Source organism: Canis lupus, chromosome 14 (assembly GCF_011100685.1).
Source record: "Canis lupus familiaris isolate Mischka breed German Shepherd chromosome 14, alternate assembly UU_Cfam_GSD_1.0, whole genome shotgun sequence".
In the NCBI taxonomy this organism is placed as follows: domain Eukaryota; kingdom Metazoa; phylum Chordata; class Mammalia; order Carnivora; family Canidae; genus Canis; species Canis lupus.
The window spans coordinates 51,337,278-51,355,336 of record NC_049235.1 but is presented as its reverse complement, the minus strand read 5'-3'; the positions used below and the strand labels follow the sequence as shown (position 1 = coordinate 51,355,336).

The 18,059-nt window shown below is 35.0% G+C and overlaps 1 protein-coding gene across 6 annotated transcripts in view; it reads left to right on the top strand.

Annotated features, from left to right (window-relative positions):
- The window catches only part of IMMP2L (inner mitochondrial membrane peptidase subunit 2), an 848,583-nt gene that overhangs the window by 98,328 nt on the left and 732,196 nt on the right, over positions 1-18,059 (top strand). The window contains exon 5 of one of the 6 annotated variants that reach the window (XM_038557370.1): positions 9,537-9,668. The exons of the other annotated variants lie outside the window; for them this stretch is intronic. Coding sequence (XP_038413298.1) covers positions 9,537-9,564 — 28 coding nt within the window. The 3' untranslated portion in view covers positions 9,565-9,668. Of the gene's footprint in view, positions 1-9,536; positions 9,669-18,059 lie in introns of those variants that run through there. 6 annotated transcript variants of the gene reach the window in all.

Here is an 18,059-nt window from a genome sequence, read left to right as displayed (position 1 = left end):
TCCTCTGGCTGTGCACATGACTCCTTCCAACTTTCCTCTTAAGAGGATAACAGTCATTTGAGATGAGGGCCCACCCCAATGACCTAATCTTAATTACCTCTTCTTCTGCTAATGGGCCTTTATGGAAGTTTTTTTTTTTTTTTTTTTTTATGGAAGTTTTTGAGGGACATTGGTGTTGGTCAAGGGAAAGTCAGAGGAGTAGGTCTACTGTAAGGGTTGGGAGAAGGCATAATGGATAAGGTACGTAGAAATGAATGGAGGTAGTAAATTTATGGGAGAGGTAGTCAGAGCAGGAGACTCTGAAGACACTGCCCAAGGAGGGAAAAGAAACAAGCTAAACTCTTACATGTTTGGTTTTTTGTGGCCATAAAATGAAGAACACAAGTACTTGTTAGGGTTTTAATGAAAGCTGAATTGTGCTGATATCACTTTCCATTCTTGTGGCAACAAATTCTTACCCATGACCATGACATTAGGGTGAGAAAAATCACATGTAAATTAAGTACTTAAAATTGGAGCAACTGTTTAGTTGTGGCACCTCAGATGGGGAATTTGGTACAGGTAGAACCCTAGGCAAAATAAGAATTTGTTGGGTTAGTATGTTTTTGAGTACCTACTATGTGTCAGGTACTGTTCTAGGTAGCTGGGATAGGTCAGTGAACAAAATGATATAGATGCCTGCCCATGTGGAGATTACTTTTTTTCTAGTGACAAGAGATTATTTAAAATATTATATATAATAAATGTCAAATTATATGGCATATTAAAATATAAGTTTAGAAAAGGTTGGTCTCAAGGGGATCCAGGAGCGTTGGAGGAGATGATGGCAGGACATAAATGGAATAATATGTTGGCTTTGAGTTCAAGAGAGGTAGCAACTTGATACTCAGATTTCCTTTTCTTTCCTAGAACTCCAGAGGATGGGGGGTTGGGCCTGCCCGAGAGAGATTAGTGGCAGAGGAACAGGAAGTCAGCTGTTGGGTATTTTTCAACATGGTAATAAATTCACTAATGATAATAATAAAAGATAAGCCTCTGATGCTCATTTGTCCTTTCTTTGAGCAAGAGAAAATAAAATGTTAAAGAAAAAGGGGCAGGAAATTGTCAGAATTTAAAAACTAGTAGTCTATTGAAAATGAATCTCATTTAGGAAAGATTTTGATAGTATTTGGGTCACATGCTTTATAGGAATTTTATGACAGTTTTGTGTAACAGGTTTATTGAGGGAATTCTAAGTTTCATCTACTTTCAAAAGACCAGTATAAACGATGTTTCTTTAAGAAAACTGCCTATCTTCACGGCTTGTTAAAATAATTGTTTGCTTCTGGCTTTTAATTTCAACTGAGTCCAAGCTCATTCTACCTGCCACACAAGAGGCCCATATGTCAAGCATGAGATTGAGCTCCTTTTATGTTAGAAAGAGTGGGGGAAGGAGGGGGCTGGGTCAAAAGGTGACCAACATCTGTTGACATCAGAGAAGGTTGTGTAACTTCTTTTTCCTTGGTCAGTTGATCTTTGTGTGTAAGAATCTGGTCACGTCATTCCTGTAAATATCGAAGATAGCATAGTCATGTATGTATGCACTCCCTTATCTGAGGCAGAATTCTGATAAAAAGCAGTTTTTGCAAATCTTTGCTTGTAGCATGTCTAAGCAGAAGTTTCTAGCCATAGATCACAGCAGCAAGGGAAATAGAGGCATTATGGACTCAGACGTGCTAAGTTTCACCCTGTAACAGCCTTACTGAATGTGATGCATATATATAGTCATGGAAGATTATACGAAATTATTGTTGATAAGAACCTTACAGTAAGACTCAGAATTAAACTATAAACCTGCATCTTGATTAATATAGAAATGTTACTAGGAAAAGATAAGTCTAAACTATTCCACGTATCACTGAGTATCTCCTAAAGGTATCTCTCTCCCTCAGCCCCACTGCCCATTAGTGCCCAGAATTGTTTTAAGTCTGTATGTAGAGACACCATTAGTTTTATATTCTCTGTGACCTATATATTTTCTCTTATCTTCTGCTTAAGCCTTCCTTTTAAGCAAGTCTTTATTGATTTTCTTCTTATGCTACTAGTGATATGTCCAGAGAAAATTTAGGATTTCTTTATTGACAAAGTAGAATTTAGGCATTTTGTTTTGATAATATAGCATTTCAGTCACTGATTATGCACTATTAATTATTTGTGGCCTTTATGTGATTGGTCTATTTCATAGGATTTCTTCCTTTAATTCTAAATCAGTTTGCCTTGCTTTTTCTTTTCTTTCCTACTTTGCTTGTTCTTGCTCCTCCTTTTTCTTCAGTTAATCCTATTTTCCAACCTTTACCCTTTCAGCAATGCACAAAAAGGATCCTCTAATTTGAGCTCTGAAACATCTGAAAATGCTCAGAATGTCTTGGAGAACGTGCTTGAATTCCCATTCTCTATTCATAGTTTCAAGTTTCATTACTCTCAGTCTTCAGCTTTGTGCTTCTTTGTCATTCACCATGACCTTGTATGTATTTGCTCCTTTGAAGGCTAAAGCAGCTTATACTAATGTATGTATTGCATGTATCTATTCTTTTTTTCTTTTTTTCCCCATCCTTCTTCTAAGAAGGAGGTGGGTGAATTTGTTAGGAAGGAGAGAGAGGGTATGGTTTGCTCACTTGGGGAGATACTCCTATCTTCAGCAGGGAGTGCCAACAGTGGCAAAATACACGAGGAGTTGTACTTTTATTTTTGATGCAGGCTTTTCCATCTCAGAACGATACACTGTAGTATGCTTAGGGATCTGTGAGAGCACAATTGTTTTCCTATAAAGCAGGAGAGAAGAGGGTAGTTGGGAGAAGGGAAATGGAAAAGGAGGTCCTATGTGAGAGGAGCTTTATCACATAGATTGGTTTTAGCAAAGAGTTTATATGGAATTTGAGGTTCTGGGAATTGATTCCCTTGAAAATATTGTGTGTCTAACCACCTTTTAGAAAGGTCTTCACGTCATTATAGGAGTAGACATACTGCAGGTAGAAGACCAAGTAGATTGTACTATGTAGTTTCTGTCCTTGATTATTACTCGTACTCTCTTGCTTGTGTTAGAAATAAATGTACATTATCATCAGGGTTAAGTGTGACTTATTTTCTGAGGGTCAGAAGTGTATAGATATCATCTGTGGTGCTGGGTTTGATTTTAAGCACTTGACAAAGATGTTGCCGTGGAAATGATGATGAAGGAAAGAGAGAGAGATGGAGAAGAAAGAAAAAGGAAGTTAAAAATAATTTTCTAAAATTCAACACTATTCAATGATACTAGAAAAGTGCCATAGACTATTTTAATCACTTTACAAATGATCTATCTTTATTTAGTCATATTTAGATCCTAAGAAGCAGGTTACTATTATTATTCTCACTTTACAGGTGAGGAAACTATGGTGCAGAGAGGTTAAGTAACTTGCCTAAGCTTCTGAGTGGTGAAGCCAGAATTTGAACCAAGTAGTATTGCTTTAGAACCTCAACCACTATACTGTCTTCCTGCTGTGCATATGTATATATGTATCATATGACTGCATATGTGGGTATGTGTACATGTACATATTTGCCTGTGCATTAGCTGAGCCAGAATATAAATATGGGGTATACAACAGATAAATGAATAAGATTATTTTAAATTATGACAAAGGGTATTATAATTAATGGAGGAAAAACAAACAAATTTGAGTTTGATAATGGGGGAATATAGAAAATAGTAACAACCTTATTTCTCCCAAGTGATAAAGAAACTTGAGTTTTTTATAAAAATGCTGTGTTTAACAAAATTAAGGCTGTATATTTAATGTTGTGTGTTATTTTTAGAGAAGTCATTTAGAAGCCTAAACATTTTTTTTACCTTTTGAAATTTGATGCTGTCAAGATGCACACCCAATATTTTTTTAAGGTCCAATTTTTGCACATATAATGTCATTTAAAAATTTCCTCCCTTTATAAAAGGGATGGAAAATCAAACTATTCCCTTTTTAATTCACCACTTCTTTCTGTTGTGGCTGTATAGAAAGAAGTGACAATGCATTAAGTGTTAGAATATTTACAATAACTCCTACATTTAAAAGTAAAAAAGGAAATGAGTAGCAGCTGCATGTATTTGAATTAAATATTTTGAGATTTTGAGTTTTTTGAGATTTTTTAATAATTTCAGCCTTTTCAATGTTAAATCAGAACATTTGAAAAAAAAGGATTCTGAAGTCCCTCTTAGAGATTTTGAGGAGAGTTTGATCTGTAGCAGCCTGGACTGAGAAGGAATGTAAAACAGTACACGAATATGTCATCATACTCAGAAGTGTACAGAGGATGATTGATAAATATTGGAGCACTGTACCTTGCTGTACCAAGTCACTTCAAGTTTACCGTGTTTCTTGGGACTGTTTTTAAATCAGAGACCATGATTGTGTCCTCTGCTTCCTTGACCAGCCTACTCAAGTGTCCTCCTCTGCCGACAGGTCTAACACTCTGAATGTATTGAAGGTAGTATGTTACTTTGGTAGATTTGTAAAATAATTTATTCTATTTTATTTGAAAAATGGGTTATTTTATGGGGCATAAGTATAAATAATAGAGGGATTCTTGTCTAATTGATTGTGTGGTCTTGAGTGAATCATCCTTTCTCACTTTTATTTTCTCATCTTTAAAATGAAGAGGATTGAAGGAAGTAATCTTTAAGCCTCCTTCTTAAAAAAAATCAATGCTATTATGTGTATATATTTTTACTAACTGATTTTTTGTTGGAGGTTCTGTAAAGGAGAAAGTGAAGTGAAAAATCCTCTGTATTTCCAAAGCAAATGTGAAATTGAGACATTTTAGATGATAGTGTGAGGCCTCTGTTCCACTTTGATACTGTTTCTGTCAACATAGAGACTTTTGTTCTTTTGTACTTAAATGGTAATTATAAGTAGGTCCAAGCCAGCTCCATTTAACTTTTCAATTCCCAGGACTTGCTTGGGCACAGCAGTTAACTATATGGGGGAATTGAATGTTAAAACACTTATCCTCCTATGATGTACAAAGGATCTACTGGCATACAATTTTAGAAAATTCTGTTAGTATTTATATTCAGCCTTGTAGTATTCTGAGCTTTATTAGCTGCATCGAGTCCTAGTTTATTCGTGCCAGACTTTTTTGTTGGTACTTGGCAATCGTTTGAGGTAGCTACACATACATATTGCAGCGAACACCTGTGCCTCCTCATTAGCACAGGCCATTACTGAAGGTTAGAGATGTACTTTGTTGCCACCCTTAATCTGAAGGCTGGTTTCAGAGTTATTTTGTTCAATATCCTGGCATTGATGAAAGTTTATATTGGGAGCAGAGGGTCATTAAGAGGGTAAAATTCAGTATTGAGAAGGTCTAGAAAATCAGTCAACTGCAAATGATGAAGTTCTCAAATATATGTCCCTAAAGCTACTTCCAGTGATTGAAGCTTGTTTTGAGAAGGCAAAAGACTGAAATAGTTTTGACTGTAAGTTCCTGTGGATAAAATGCACTATAGCTACCTTCAGACCAATTTCTAGTACATGGTTGGTGGCTCCCCAAAAGGAATCCCTACTCTGCAGTAAACATCTATATATCTTTGGGCATTTTTATGATAAAAAACTCAGACCACATTACCTGCAGAGCTCTCATGCATTTTCTTCCTGTCTTCCTTATTTTATAGTTAGATGTGTATTTGTCTTTTTCTTACATCACATGCAGACACAGATGTTCCCTCCCTAGGTCAAGTCTGGGAGTGTGGTTTTGAGGAGGTGTGAGGACTCTTGAGGTAGAGAGGGTGCCTCAGATGGGGACCTTGGAGTTTTAAAACAAGAATTGGAAGAGACCACTGGGAAGCACCATTTCTGAAAAGCAGAGATGAAGATATTAGCTGTGGAATAAGTTGCTAGAATAGCTACATAAGGAGTCTTACTTCCAAAGGAAGCAGTTCCGGAAGAGGATTATATACTGGGATGCAGAACAGCATGGTTTGAGATTAGTCTGCCCTAGGTCTAGCCATAGAAGGGCCAATTCTAACTGCTGAGCCCCACCTTGATTTGACATTGTGTCCATGATTCTTCATTGTCAAATAATGTCTTCCTATGAGTGTGAAGCTCCTCTGGGGGGCAAGTAGTGTTTTCCTAGTTCTTATTGTCTTGATGCCTACCATATAGTAGACAAAAATTTGTTTAATTCATATTTGCCAAGTGGGGATTAGGGGTTATAACTTCCATTTTATGTGGGTGTGTGGGGTCTGGATGTGGGCATGAGAAGGTTATTGAGTAGCTGATAGTCATACTGGTCAGCATTTGTCTTGTAGAAAGAAGAATGACCAATCCAATGATTCTTTTCACATTGACCTTTGTATGCTTTCTTTTGGCTATCAGCTTCATCTGGATTGTAAACAATAACCCAGAAGAGAAAGGTTTTATATTCCATTATCATTTCTTGCAGCCACACAGTTTTGTGTGAATAGGACAATCTCAAGTAAAAAAGAGATTGCTTATTTTGAATTGGATTTCCCAGGAAATAGTTCTTAGCCTTAACTTTGATTACAAGTAGAGCTTTCGTTTCCTGTAGGATTGTCAGACATTATTATAAAAAGAACTATGTTTGGAAACAGTATGGGATACCTGAATGTAATAATTTAAACTCTGAAGCCCCTATAATGAAACAGAAATGGCACTCTATTAGAAAGAATAGTTCTATAATTTTTAATGTTTAGGATCTCTTTCTATGCTTAATATTCTATGAATTATATTATGGTATATATGTAATGTAATAGTATTCTTTGAAACCATTAGAAAGTTATTTTAAAAATAATGTTATGTACCTAGTGCTAAACAACTGAGTAATTTTGGGTTGAAAAATACTTTAAAAAATTTGCTATGATCATAACTCATACTGATTGGCCTTTAATAAGTAACTCTGATGGACTGGTTTCTGCCTCAGGAATAGTTTGCTTTTATAAACTTCATAGAATAACAACAGATTCATACATGCTTATGTGAAATAATGCTAAAGAAAATGTAGGAATTGAAAAATTAGAGGAACAGCTTTTCCTGACATGCAGGTTGAGAGTGAGATTACCATCACCATGGAAGACCTGGTACTGTTAAGATCATTGGTATTTTATGACATGTATGGTAATTATTCATAGACAGACTTGTCATATTCATTTGTATAGGTTGCACATTGCATAACTGTAGTGAGATACTATTCATGTATGAAGAACCTACATGTCTATATGTGACGACTCTTGGGCTTATTAATGAGATAGAAAACACTCCTTTACTATGGGAGCCTACTTGCTAGAGGGCCAGATAGATAATACATAAATAAAAGGCATATATATCAGTTTAAAATAAGTGCTATATAAGTAATTAAAACAGTGTGCTGTGGTAGTAATTTGATGGCAAGATTAAATTAGGTGGTCACGGGCAGCCCCGATGACCCAGCGGTTTGGCGCCACCTTTAGCCCGGGGTATGATCCTGGAGACCCGGGATCGAGTCCCACGTCAGGTTCCCTGCAGTGAGCCTGCTTCTTCCTTTGCCTGTGTCTCTGCCTCTCTCTCTCTCTCTCTCTCTCTCTCTGTGTCTGTCATGAATAAATAAATAAATAGAATCTTAAAAAAAAATTAGGTGGTCATGAAGAAATACTGAAATGAAAAGAAATGGTAATTTGAAAGTAAAATCTTTGCTAAGTGACACCATTAAATTTATTCTGTATTCATATCTTTTGAGAGTGTCGTTTTTATACTTTTGTTACTGAGGGTACTAAGTCTGACACAGTTCTTTGCTCTCTGGATTTTTTTCAAACTCTTATAGCAATGAGTTTTTTTTTTTTTAAAGATCTATTTTGTCTGATTTTCATAAAAAAACAAGTGTAGTTTTGTATAATGATCTAATGTTAAATTCTATGAGTTTAACTCAGTGGCAGGATTCCACATAATAAAACAGTTTTTAAAAAATTGAGTGACTTTATTTGGATTTTTACATAATGAGAAAAATTCTTTAAGTATTCAGTGATTATATATAACTAAGTATGAGGAGAAAAGATTTGGAAGATAACTCAGACCTATCATAGTTAAAGATGTTTATTTAATTTAACTTTTCTAGTTTCTTTAAGAAATACCATGAGGAATGATTTTGCTTTTGTGTTATTACAACATTTGGTTAAAACTGTTCCCTTTTTGGGGGATAATGCCGTTCCTTTCAGCCTATTTGTGTGTGTGTGTGTGTGTGTGTGTGTGTGTATATTAAAAAAAACATTTCCACATCATAATGTGGGTTTTATGTCCATCATTTTTAATGGCTTCAAAATGGAAGATCAAGTTGGTATGCTACAATTTCTATAATCATTCTATTTTAATAATTTTTAGTTAATTCTGGAATTTTACTGTTATCAATAATTTTGTATTAAATATTTCGTGGCTTACAGCTTTTTTCCTTAATATTGGAATATTAAGAAGATTGTCCACATGTGAATTTCTAAGTACTAATTTCTTTGTTGCCCAAAAAGCATAAACATTTTAAAAAAGAAATTAGGGAAGGGGCACCTGGGTGGCTCAGTTGGTTGATTGTACCACACTTGGTCATGATCTCAGGGTTGTGAGATGGAGCCCAGTGTTAGGCTCCCTGCTGGGCGCGGAATCTGTTTAAGATTCTCTCCTTTCCTTTCCTCTCCCTCCTCTACAAACAAACAAACAAACAAACAAACAAACAAAAAAAACGAACAAAAAAAGGAATTTAGAGAGGTTTTGGTTTTATGGTAATTCAAATTATGATTAGGCATTATAGGAAAGTTTTAACTGGGAAAAAACAAGCAAAGAGAAATCGGAAGAGAAACTATAATTCTATGGCTTTTCTATAAAATTTAACACTAGAGGTTTAGATAGAGTTTTGGTAAAATCTGATGCAGGCAACTCTTAGTAAGTTGGATAATCAAAGCTTGGAATTACTTATATTTATCAAAAAACAATTTTAAGATTTAACTGATCTAATTTATCTTCTCATATCTTAATTTCTGTCTCTGGAATCCTCTGAAAACTTTGGTCTAACAATATAAAAGATAAATGCAAATGGTTCTTTAGCTAATCTTCAACTCTGGCAAATTGTTTCTTTCTCTTGTCTTCAATTTTTACCACATTTTTATGGATCTTCCACTCTCTTATATGTTCTGCTACATTTTATGGACTTACCCACACAAAGATAATACTTAAGAAATTAAAGAAATGAAGAATAAATAGACTGGAAAGAACATTTGTAATTTTGTATCCTGCACATTAGTTTTTGTCAGCCTATTATGGGTAGATGTCAGGGTACCATGAGCTCTTCTGACAAAGGTTTGTAGATGAATAAAATTTATAATAAATATTATGTATGAGAAGACTGAGACCCACTGAGCAAAATGACTTGTTCATGAGTGCACAATTTTCTGTTCCATTGGCCAGTAAAATCTTAAGAAAGTCCAAAATGCATGAGTGATGAATATTATCTGACCAAGGATTGCATTTCTTTTCTGGTTTATCTAGGTTTTGTTTTCTAACAGAAGCTCTATAAATCCTGGCTGTATCCCATGGAAGTGCTGCATGTATAATAACCACTACTGAGATGGAGCCCATTTGTTCTCAAGATAAAAAAGGACATAGCATATTTAAATTTAATAGTGTCTATTGTCTGTTTATTTCCTGTAGTAAGACAAAATGGTAAAAATAATCACGCGTGTACAAGTTCTTACTTTATACACCTAACATTCAGGAAAATACTTGGCTACCCTACTTAGATCTCTTAAAGCTTATTTTTGTAAATGAATAGTTTAAAAACAGTTACCCATTACTTTTCTAAGTGATTAATTTTACTCGTTTTACTCAAGTAAGGATTTTGACTTGAGCTTAGAATATCTAGTAAATTAAGGAATAGCTGATAAGAAATTTGTCTTTATCTTTCCCATAGACTAGCATCAAGAGATACTCTGAGAGCTATAGGTCTGTTAAAAACTCAGATAAAGTGCAGCTGGGGTGGCTTCCCTTTAGCGCTGCCTTTGGCCCAGGGCCTGATCCTGAAGACCCCGGGATCGGGTTCCGCGTTGGGCTCCTTGCATGGAGCCTACTTCTCCCTCTGCCTGTGTCTCTGCCCCTCTCTCTCTCTCTGTGTGTCTCTTATTAATAAATAAATAAAATCTTAAAAAAAAATAAACTCAAATGAAAAAGTAATATATTAGACTAGGCTAAAAAGGCATACTTGATGATATCCTTAGCTTTCCCTAAGACTTTATAAGTTTACTTTCTTTTTAAAATATTTTTTTATACCAGGAAAGAGAGGAAGAATAGTATTTTAGTTGAGTTATTTTTAGAAAAAATGGCAGTAGTTTTCAGGCATAAGTCATTTAGCATACTTAGGATGCACGTTGCAGAAACTGTGAAAATATCAAATACATTTTCCCTAATGTTAATAATTTCCAATATCTTTATGTATTCTCCAATTTTTAAAAAACTTAGTATTCTAATCAGGATCTCAAGCAGGACTTTGTTATTTATGAGATAAAGCCAGAGAGACAAAAACTAGAGTGGCTCAAGGCTATAATGTCCCCCCCCCCCCCCCCCCCCGCCCATGTTTGCTTTGTATACATGTGGCAGCAGTAACTGAAAGCAAACTACATCATGATCATGCTTGCCCAGGAGCTCACATTCATCCATGTGATGTTAACACTAAGACCCTATGTCTTCTGATTTGAATCTGGTCTAACATACTTTCCACAGTGCTGTGTTACCCCTCCTGCAGTGAATTTGCTTCTTGGGTCTGAATTTCTCTAAATGTGAGCTGATATGTCCAATAAAGTAACTTATGAAATTATTTGCCACCATGATAAATGTTTATGAAAATCTCAAAAGGGATCTCTGGTAAGATACCATTTTTTCTGAAGTTCTGCTACTCTTGAAGGACAAAATTTAGCTTTTGGAATCTTAAGAAACACAGTGTTTCATCTGGGTTGGAGTTCAATTCTGTGTATCTTTAAATCCTTTACTTAATTCACCCAGGCAATTATGAAAGGGTGATGTTTAATAAATATGAAATCAGGGAAGATATTGTGAATTAATTATTTTTTTTAGCTGACTTTCAGCACTTTTGTTATGTACTGGGTGGATATTATCCTGCTGCTGTGAATTCAGGAACCATGCCTGGCACCATCTGGGAGTGCCAGAGCTTCCCTATATGTATGGAAAATGTTTGTTCAAGCTGCTTTGCCAGATTCTTTTTACTCAGGCCTTGCTTCTTTGGATGGTAGGTGACTCTGGCAAAGTACACTTTTATTTTTATTTTTTAAAAGATTTTATTTATTTATTCATGAGAGTCGCAGAGAGAAAGGCAGAGACACAAGCAGAGGGAGAAGCAGGCTCCCTCTCAGGTGCCTGATGTGGGACTCGATCCTAGGACCCCAGGATCACGACCTGAGCCAAAGGCAGACACTCAACCACTGAGTCACCCATGTGTCCCCAAAGTACACTTTTAAAAAAGAGTAGGGCAATTGTTTCTGAAGATCAAAAGAAGGGGTCCTTTTGTTAATGGACTTTATTTCTATTCTATGCATCTGTATGTTATCTTAAGGCACATTGTGGGAACTCAGTGCTAAGAATTTTCCTTGCACAAAGTACTGAATGCTGATAAAACTGAGAACTTTTGTGTCCTAACTTCAGTCTTATTAAAAGTAAATTTTGAGAACAGTCAGTGCCTGCTTAGGCTTTTAATTTTAATTTTGTTAAAAAATAGTCTTAAACAGTGTAATTTTCAACCTCTTTAAGGCAGCTAAGAGTTAACTGAGTACCCTGAGTTTGAGAAAACCCTTAGGTTTTCTTGCAATTATTAGCATGGCTCCCCAGCTTTGAGAAGATTTTCTAGCATTGCCCTATCATTTAGTGAATCATGTAAAACACTTTACAATAGTGGGCCTTAACTTTCCTTTAGGTCATCAGACCTTTAAGAACTCTTAATTCCAGTAAATGCATCAGTGAATGTCTATACACGCACTGACTCACACTCTTTCTTTCACATACACATTCATGTGTCTGCCCCTATCAATGTGCATCTCCCTCCTTGGGACTCCATGGGGACTCATAAACTCTCTCCTGACCTTGAGAACACCTGTATTAAGGACTTCTACAGGTAAGAGTGAAAAGAGAAAAGAAAGATTGTGGGTTTTTTGTTTTGTTTTGTTTTTTGTTTTTGCTTTGATAGAAAGCACCTTATTTATCCATTCACCTGCCTTTCTGAGCATCTGTTGATTCACACCTGTGTATCTACCCACCCACCTGTGTATCCACCCATAATCTATCTGCCCCCTGCCCATCTATCCATCTTTTATCATATGCTTTCTATTTGTGAAAACTTAATGCATTTTATTTTTCTACTTATTTTTTTCTTTCCTTTAAAATCAGTACTGCTTTTTAAATACTTGCAGAAAATGAAAGAATAAGTCATGGCAACTGAGAACTATACAAGTAGGAAATATATAAATAGTTATGTTGTCTTATAATATACTTTTAAGCCTGACAGATTTGGGAAGGTGTATAGCTAGTCATTCTAGCTGTGGCTTAGTATATCCTAGACTTTTTTTTTTTTTTTTTTGTATTTTGGGAAGTCTTCCTTTGAACTTTTTGTACTACTCTAGTTTTAAAATAAAGCATATTGTCAGTAAAGACAGAATAGGATTTTCTTGGGTAAAAAAAATTGTTAGGCACCTGGCCATTTATTTATTTATTTTTATTATTATTTTTTTTTAAATATTTTTTTTTTTGCGTTCAATTTGCCAACATATATCACCCAGTGCTCATCTCATCAAGTGCCCCCCTCAATGCCAGTCACCCAGTCACCCCAACCTCCCGCCCACCTCCCTTTCCACTACCCTTTGTTCGTTTCCCAGAGTTAGGAGTCTCTCATGTTCTCTTACCCTCACTAATATTTCCCACTTATTTTCTCTCCTTTTCCCTATCAAAGTACTTTTTAAAAAGTTTTAAATGGAATCAGATTTTATTCCTTTTACTAAAAAGTTTTGCTTTTCTTTTTGAAATAACAGGTTTATTTATTTATCATAGGAATCATTTTGTAAAGGCTTTTTAGGATTGTATGGGTTCACCAAGTATTTTTAGACATTCAAATTTTTATGTACTCTGTAAGCAATTATTGTTGAAATCTCCATTTCTTCTAACCTTTTTAGTTTTCATTTTTTTGCTACCTTGTGTCCTCATTTAGTTTAAGAAACCATCTGTTTATTTATATTCATTCATTCATTCATTCATTCATTTGACAAGGGAAGCAGGGTGACTTATTTGCTAAATAAGACCCTAATGGCCCTCTCATTTTCTTTAAGATTGAAATACAGGACTAGGGGACAGTAAAGAAAATCACTCTGTTAGAATATTGCAAATAAGAGCAACATGAAGCTTCAAATGCATACAACCTGCTGGCAGGAGTCAGCCGAGGAGGGCAGCATGAGCACAGCTGCTCACAGCCCACTCATATCAGGAGCATATCATAAAGATGACAAAGTGAAAATCAGGACTAATAGCTTTCAGGTTTTTAATGAGTATAATTAGCATTCCAGCAAAACAAGATTCATACCTATATCTTAAATTCAACCTGTTTTAAGAGAAGAAAATGTCCATGTTATGGACTTGCCTAATAAGATTGAGTGTTAGCCTCTATTTGCTCTTATGGCATTATTAAAGATTTAACTGTTTTTAAATCTTTATGACATGTTGGGCTAGATTTATAATTTAACAGTAAATCTCTAGACTATTTTAGTTTTCACTTAATGGAAACATAACATGGAGATTAATAAATTGATCAATAGTAAAGATCATTTTGCAGGGTTGTTCCCAAATTTACAGACTGTTCTGACACTCTGCACACAAACGTCCCCCCTCTGTTGAAGATTGAGTTAGGCTGCTTAATTGGATCTCAAAGTATAACCTCAAATCCTCACTTTTTTCTAGCTCAAAGTGATAATGTACTTTATTATTAAATAATAATAGCCATTATAGGTACTAACAAGTGAAATCAGGCTATTTAATTCTTTTTCACCCTAGAAATATCTTTTCCATAGGGTCTCTGAATATTCTTTATAAAATTCAGTTTTCAGCCCTAAAGAACTCCCCTAATATTACCTTTCCTAACTGACTTTTTCAAAGCCCCTCAGAACAAAACATCTCATTCAGCCTAGGGATCATTTGAAGGTACCTATAGAAAATGGTTTGAAACAAATTACAAAGCATCTTGAGTCTGAACCTCTAGCCCAACTCAGTCACTGGGAATTTTTTTAGAGGATTATTTGAGGTCAAGGTCCAGTGATATTTCTATTCTCAGCCACTAACGGATAAATGATAAAAGAATTCTAAGGTCTTTGCTAGTGAACTCTGTAAAGAGTGCCAGTCTTGGGTGAGCAGTGAAGTAAGGAGTTTGGATCTGAAAGGGAGCAAATGAAAAGCTATCATGACATTGAAGTGGTCAGTAATGCAATGAGACTAAGAGTTAGGACTTTTGTAACTAAACTGAAAAGATAAGATGAATTCTGGCTCACTTTAGCTTGTGGCCCAGATCAAAAAGCACATCTGTGCAATTGCATGAGTATGAATGTGGATAACTATGTTTTAATATGAGTTACTACTATTTATTGAACAGTAGCACTAACTCCTTTTCATTTAAAAAAATCTCACTTAATTTTCTTAAGCATGTGAGCTCTATAGCACTACACACATTTTGTGGATAAAACCCATTGTAGTAAACCCACAGATATTAGAATTTTGTTGTTCAGAGAGACAAAGTAGTCATGAAAGGAAATGTTTAGAGAGACAAAGTAGTCATTAAAGGACCATCTACATATCTTAAAAGGATATAAAATATTAAAAATATCTAAATAGATTGTCTACAATTTAGACAGTACTTTGACATTTGTCCTTGGTGCATTTTATATTGAGCTGAGTTGCAGTGTTAGAAATTTGCATTTTTATTTGCTGCTTGATCTGGGAAACTTTTTAATCTCTTAGTATTCATTCACTCCTGGAATTTCAAGACATTAGACCAGAACTTCCCAAAGTGAGTTCCAGCTAAAAAGCTTTATATAAAAAAACAAACAACAACCCAACCCTAATTAGTAGTAAAATCAAATATGAACATACCTTTAAATATTTAAGTGAAATATATGCAGCTTGAAGTCAGTGGTAAAAAAGATACACCTAGATTTATATTGGTGACTGAAAAAGACTGCAGAATCTTCCAAAAGTAGTCTGTAAGATAGTAGGAGGAGACATCTAATATATGTAAATTGACTTTAGATATTTTGATAAGTTTAAGATGCAACTACCATAAACTTAATTTTAGATGTGAAATAAAGTTTCTGTATTATATGCTTACTTATTCAATTTTCCCCAGTCTAGAATTAATTTCCCCCCTCCCTGTATTCCATCTGGAAAAATCATACTCATTCTTTACAGTCCGGAAAATGTCCTGCCAGTCATATTCCTCTATCACTTGATACGTATCACATCGTATTACAATTAAGTTGGCTTTCTTCCTTTAGCATTACAGACATCTAGTACATAGAAGGTGATTGACAGATATTTGTAGAATGAATGAAGGAATGGATGAGTAGGTTATATATTTAATTAATTTAACTAATTAAAGATTTTATTTTATTTGAGAGACAGAGTGAGCACCAGCGGGAGAGGGGCAGAGGGAGAGGGAGAAGCAGACTCCCCGCTGAGCAGGGAGCCCAATGCTGATGCGGGTTCAATCCCAGAACCCTGAGATTATGACCTGAGGCCAAGGTGGATGTCCAACCAGCTGAGCCACCCAGGCACCCCAATTTAACAATATTTTTATCCGGTGCTATTTGGATCAACTTTTATAAATATCGAAAGTTATCAAGCAAGGGGGTAACCAAGGTCATGGTCAAAATCTTTGGGAACATTTACTGATGCCTTTTTCTTTACTGGGTGAATATTAAATTGAAAAGGATTATGAAAAAAAAAAGGATTATGAAGAAATTACAAACCTTAAGACATTTTATTATGGAAATTTTCAAATGAAGAATTCTACAGTGAAGAGCAGAATACCTACCTCTCATATTTTAGCATTTTCTGATTATATATCTATCCACTATTCATCCCTCTATTCATGTGTCAATCCGTCTTATTTATTTTGCATTTCAAAGTAAATTTCAGGAACTTATCCCTAAATACTTCAGCATGCATATCATTAACTAGAGTTCAGTCATAGTTTTTTTTTTTTTTTTCTTTTTCCTCTTGAGGTAAAATTTAAATACAACAAAGATGTATAAGTCTTAAGGAAACATTTGCTGAGTTTTGACATATGTGTAGACCTGTGTAACCCAAACCTTTATCAAGATACAGAATATTACCATCAGCCCAGAATGTTCCCTCATGTCCATTACTAGTCAAACTCTGCCCTCACACCCTACAGGCAACCATTTTTCTGTTCATTGCCCCCAACCCTGTACCAGTTAGTTTTGCCAAAAAAATGACATCTTTAGGGAATCAAAATATGTAAATGTTTGCCTGAAAAGAACACGGAAAGGTGAAGAATTGCTTTGTGAATTGATCTTAAGAATGATAGCTGAAAAATCTGAGAGGGTAGTTGACAGAGGAAAGCTGAAATGATTCATGAAATGACTAATGACATGGATTGAGGGGAATGCCAGAAGTACACACAGCTAGCATTCTGTTCAGCCTGTAATTGCTTATAATGGCACATAGTGTATCAACCTGAAAGTCACTTGACAGAGGTTTTTTGCCTGGTGGTCAGCAAAAAGCGACACAATTCTCTGGCCAAAACAAGCTCATATTTTATAAAGGTTATAAAATTGAAATATTTGAAATGATTATTTCAAATGTTTTGCTTTTGTGATATAATTGTTTACTATTTGGCTTCAAAATGATCTATCATAAAATGTTGATAAAAATGCAGAGTTTTAGTTATTGCACAGAGAAGAAACCTACTTTGGGATATATAAAACTGCTCTGGATTAAGACTGTATTTAAAGTTTTAATGGTGTAGTTGTACATCATGTATGGTTGTAATGAATCCCAGATGTTGTTCAGGTACTTTGTATAGATCACTAATATATTTGAATTCAATAAAGAAAGAAGCCAGCAATAAAATGTACAAAATTGCACAGCTTAGTCTGGGCACCTGCCCTGACTGTCCATCAACGGCTTCCAGCCTCTCTTCTGTACAGCACAGCCAGACTCTGAGTGCCAGCTGATGGATTGTTAAAGTGCATAGAACCATTTGCCCACTTTCCCTTTCTTTTCCCCCCTCAATTTCCTCCTTTACCTCTCTCCTTCCTTTCTTGCTAATTAAACATATTTATTTTCTACCTCCTATGTGACTCTGTTAGAAGGTGGAGTTACTGTAGCATATCCCTTATTGTAAAATGGGTTCTACAGATGCTACTCAGATTTATAAACATAAACTTCTAATAAACTAGAACTCATTTTTATTTTTTTTTTATTTGTTTTTTTTTAGAACTCATTTTTAAAAATATCATGCATCCTAGAATTTGTGAACGGGGTTTCTAGAAGATGGGACATGTTGGTATCTGTGATAGGATAGATTCTTGGAAGTTAATTGCATGCTCATACTGTTGACTTAATTCCTTTCTCTCCACAACTGACAACTGGACTTGCTTTCCTACTGATACTGCCCACTGTATCAACTGTTCATGCTCAGTGTGTGATAGGTATAGTTTGCTATCTTTTTTTTTTTTGGAAAAATTTTCACTTGAGCCTTTGTCCAATAGATAGGACCAATTATAAAATTATATAAAAACATTATAAAATCATATAAAATATATAATTTTATTTGTTTTGAAATAAGTATTCTGAGAGAAGTTTGGAATTTCTTAGGTGATCTCTCAATTTGTGTAGTAGTAGAGAAAAATGTTCAGAGCCTGAAGCAAGAAACTGAATTAGTTTTCTCCATTTTATTAGCTATGACTTTTAATGATTCACTTAAGTACTTAGTTTTCATTATTTAAAACA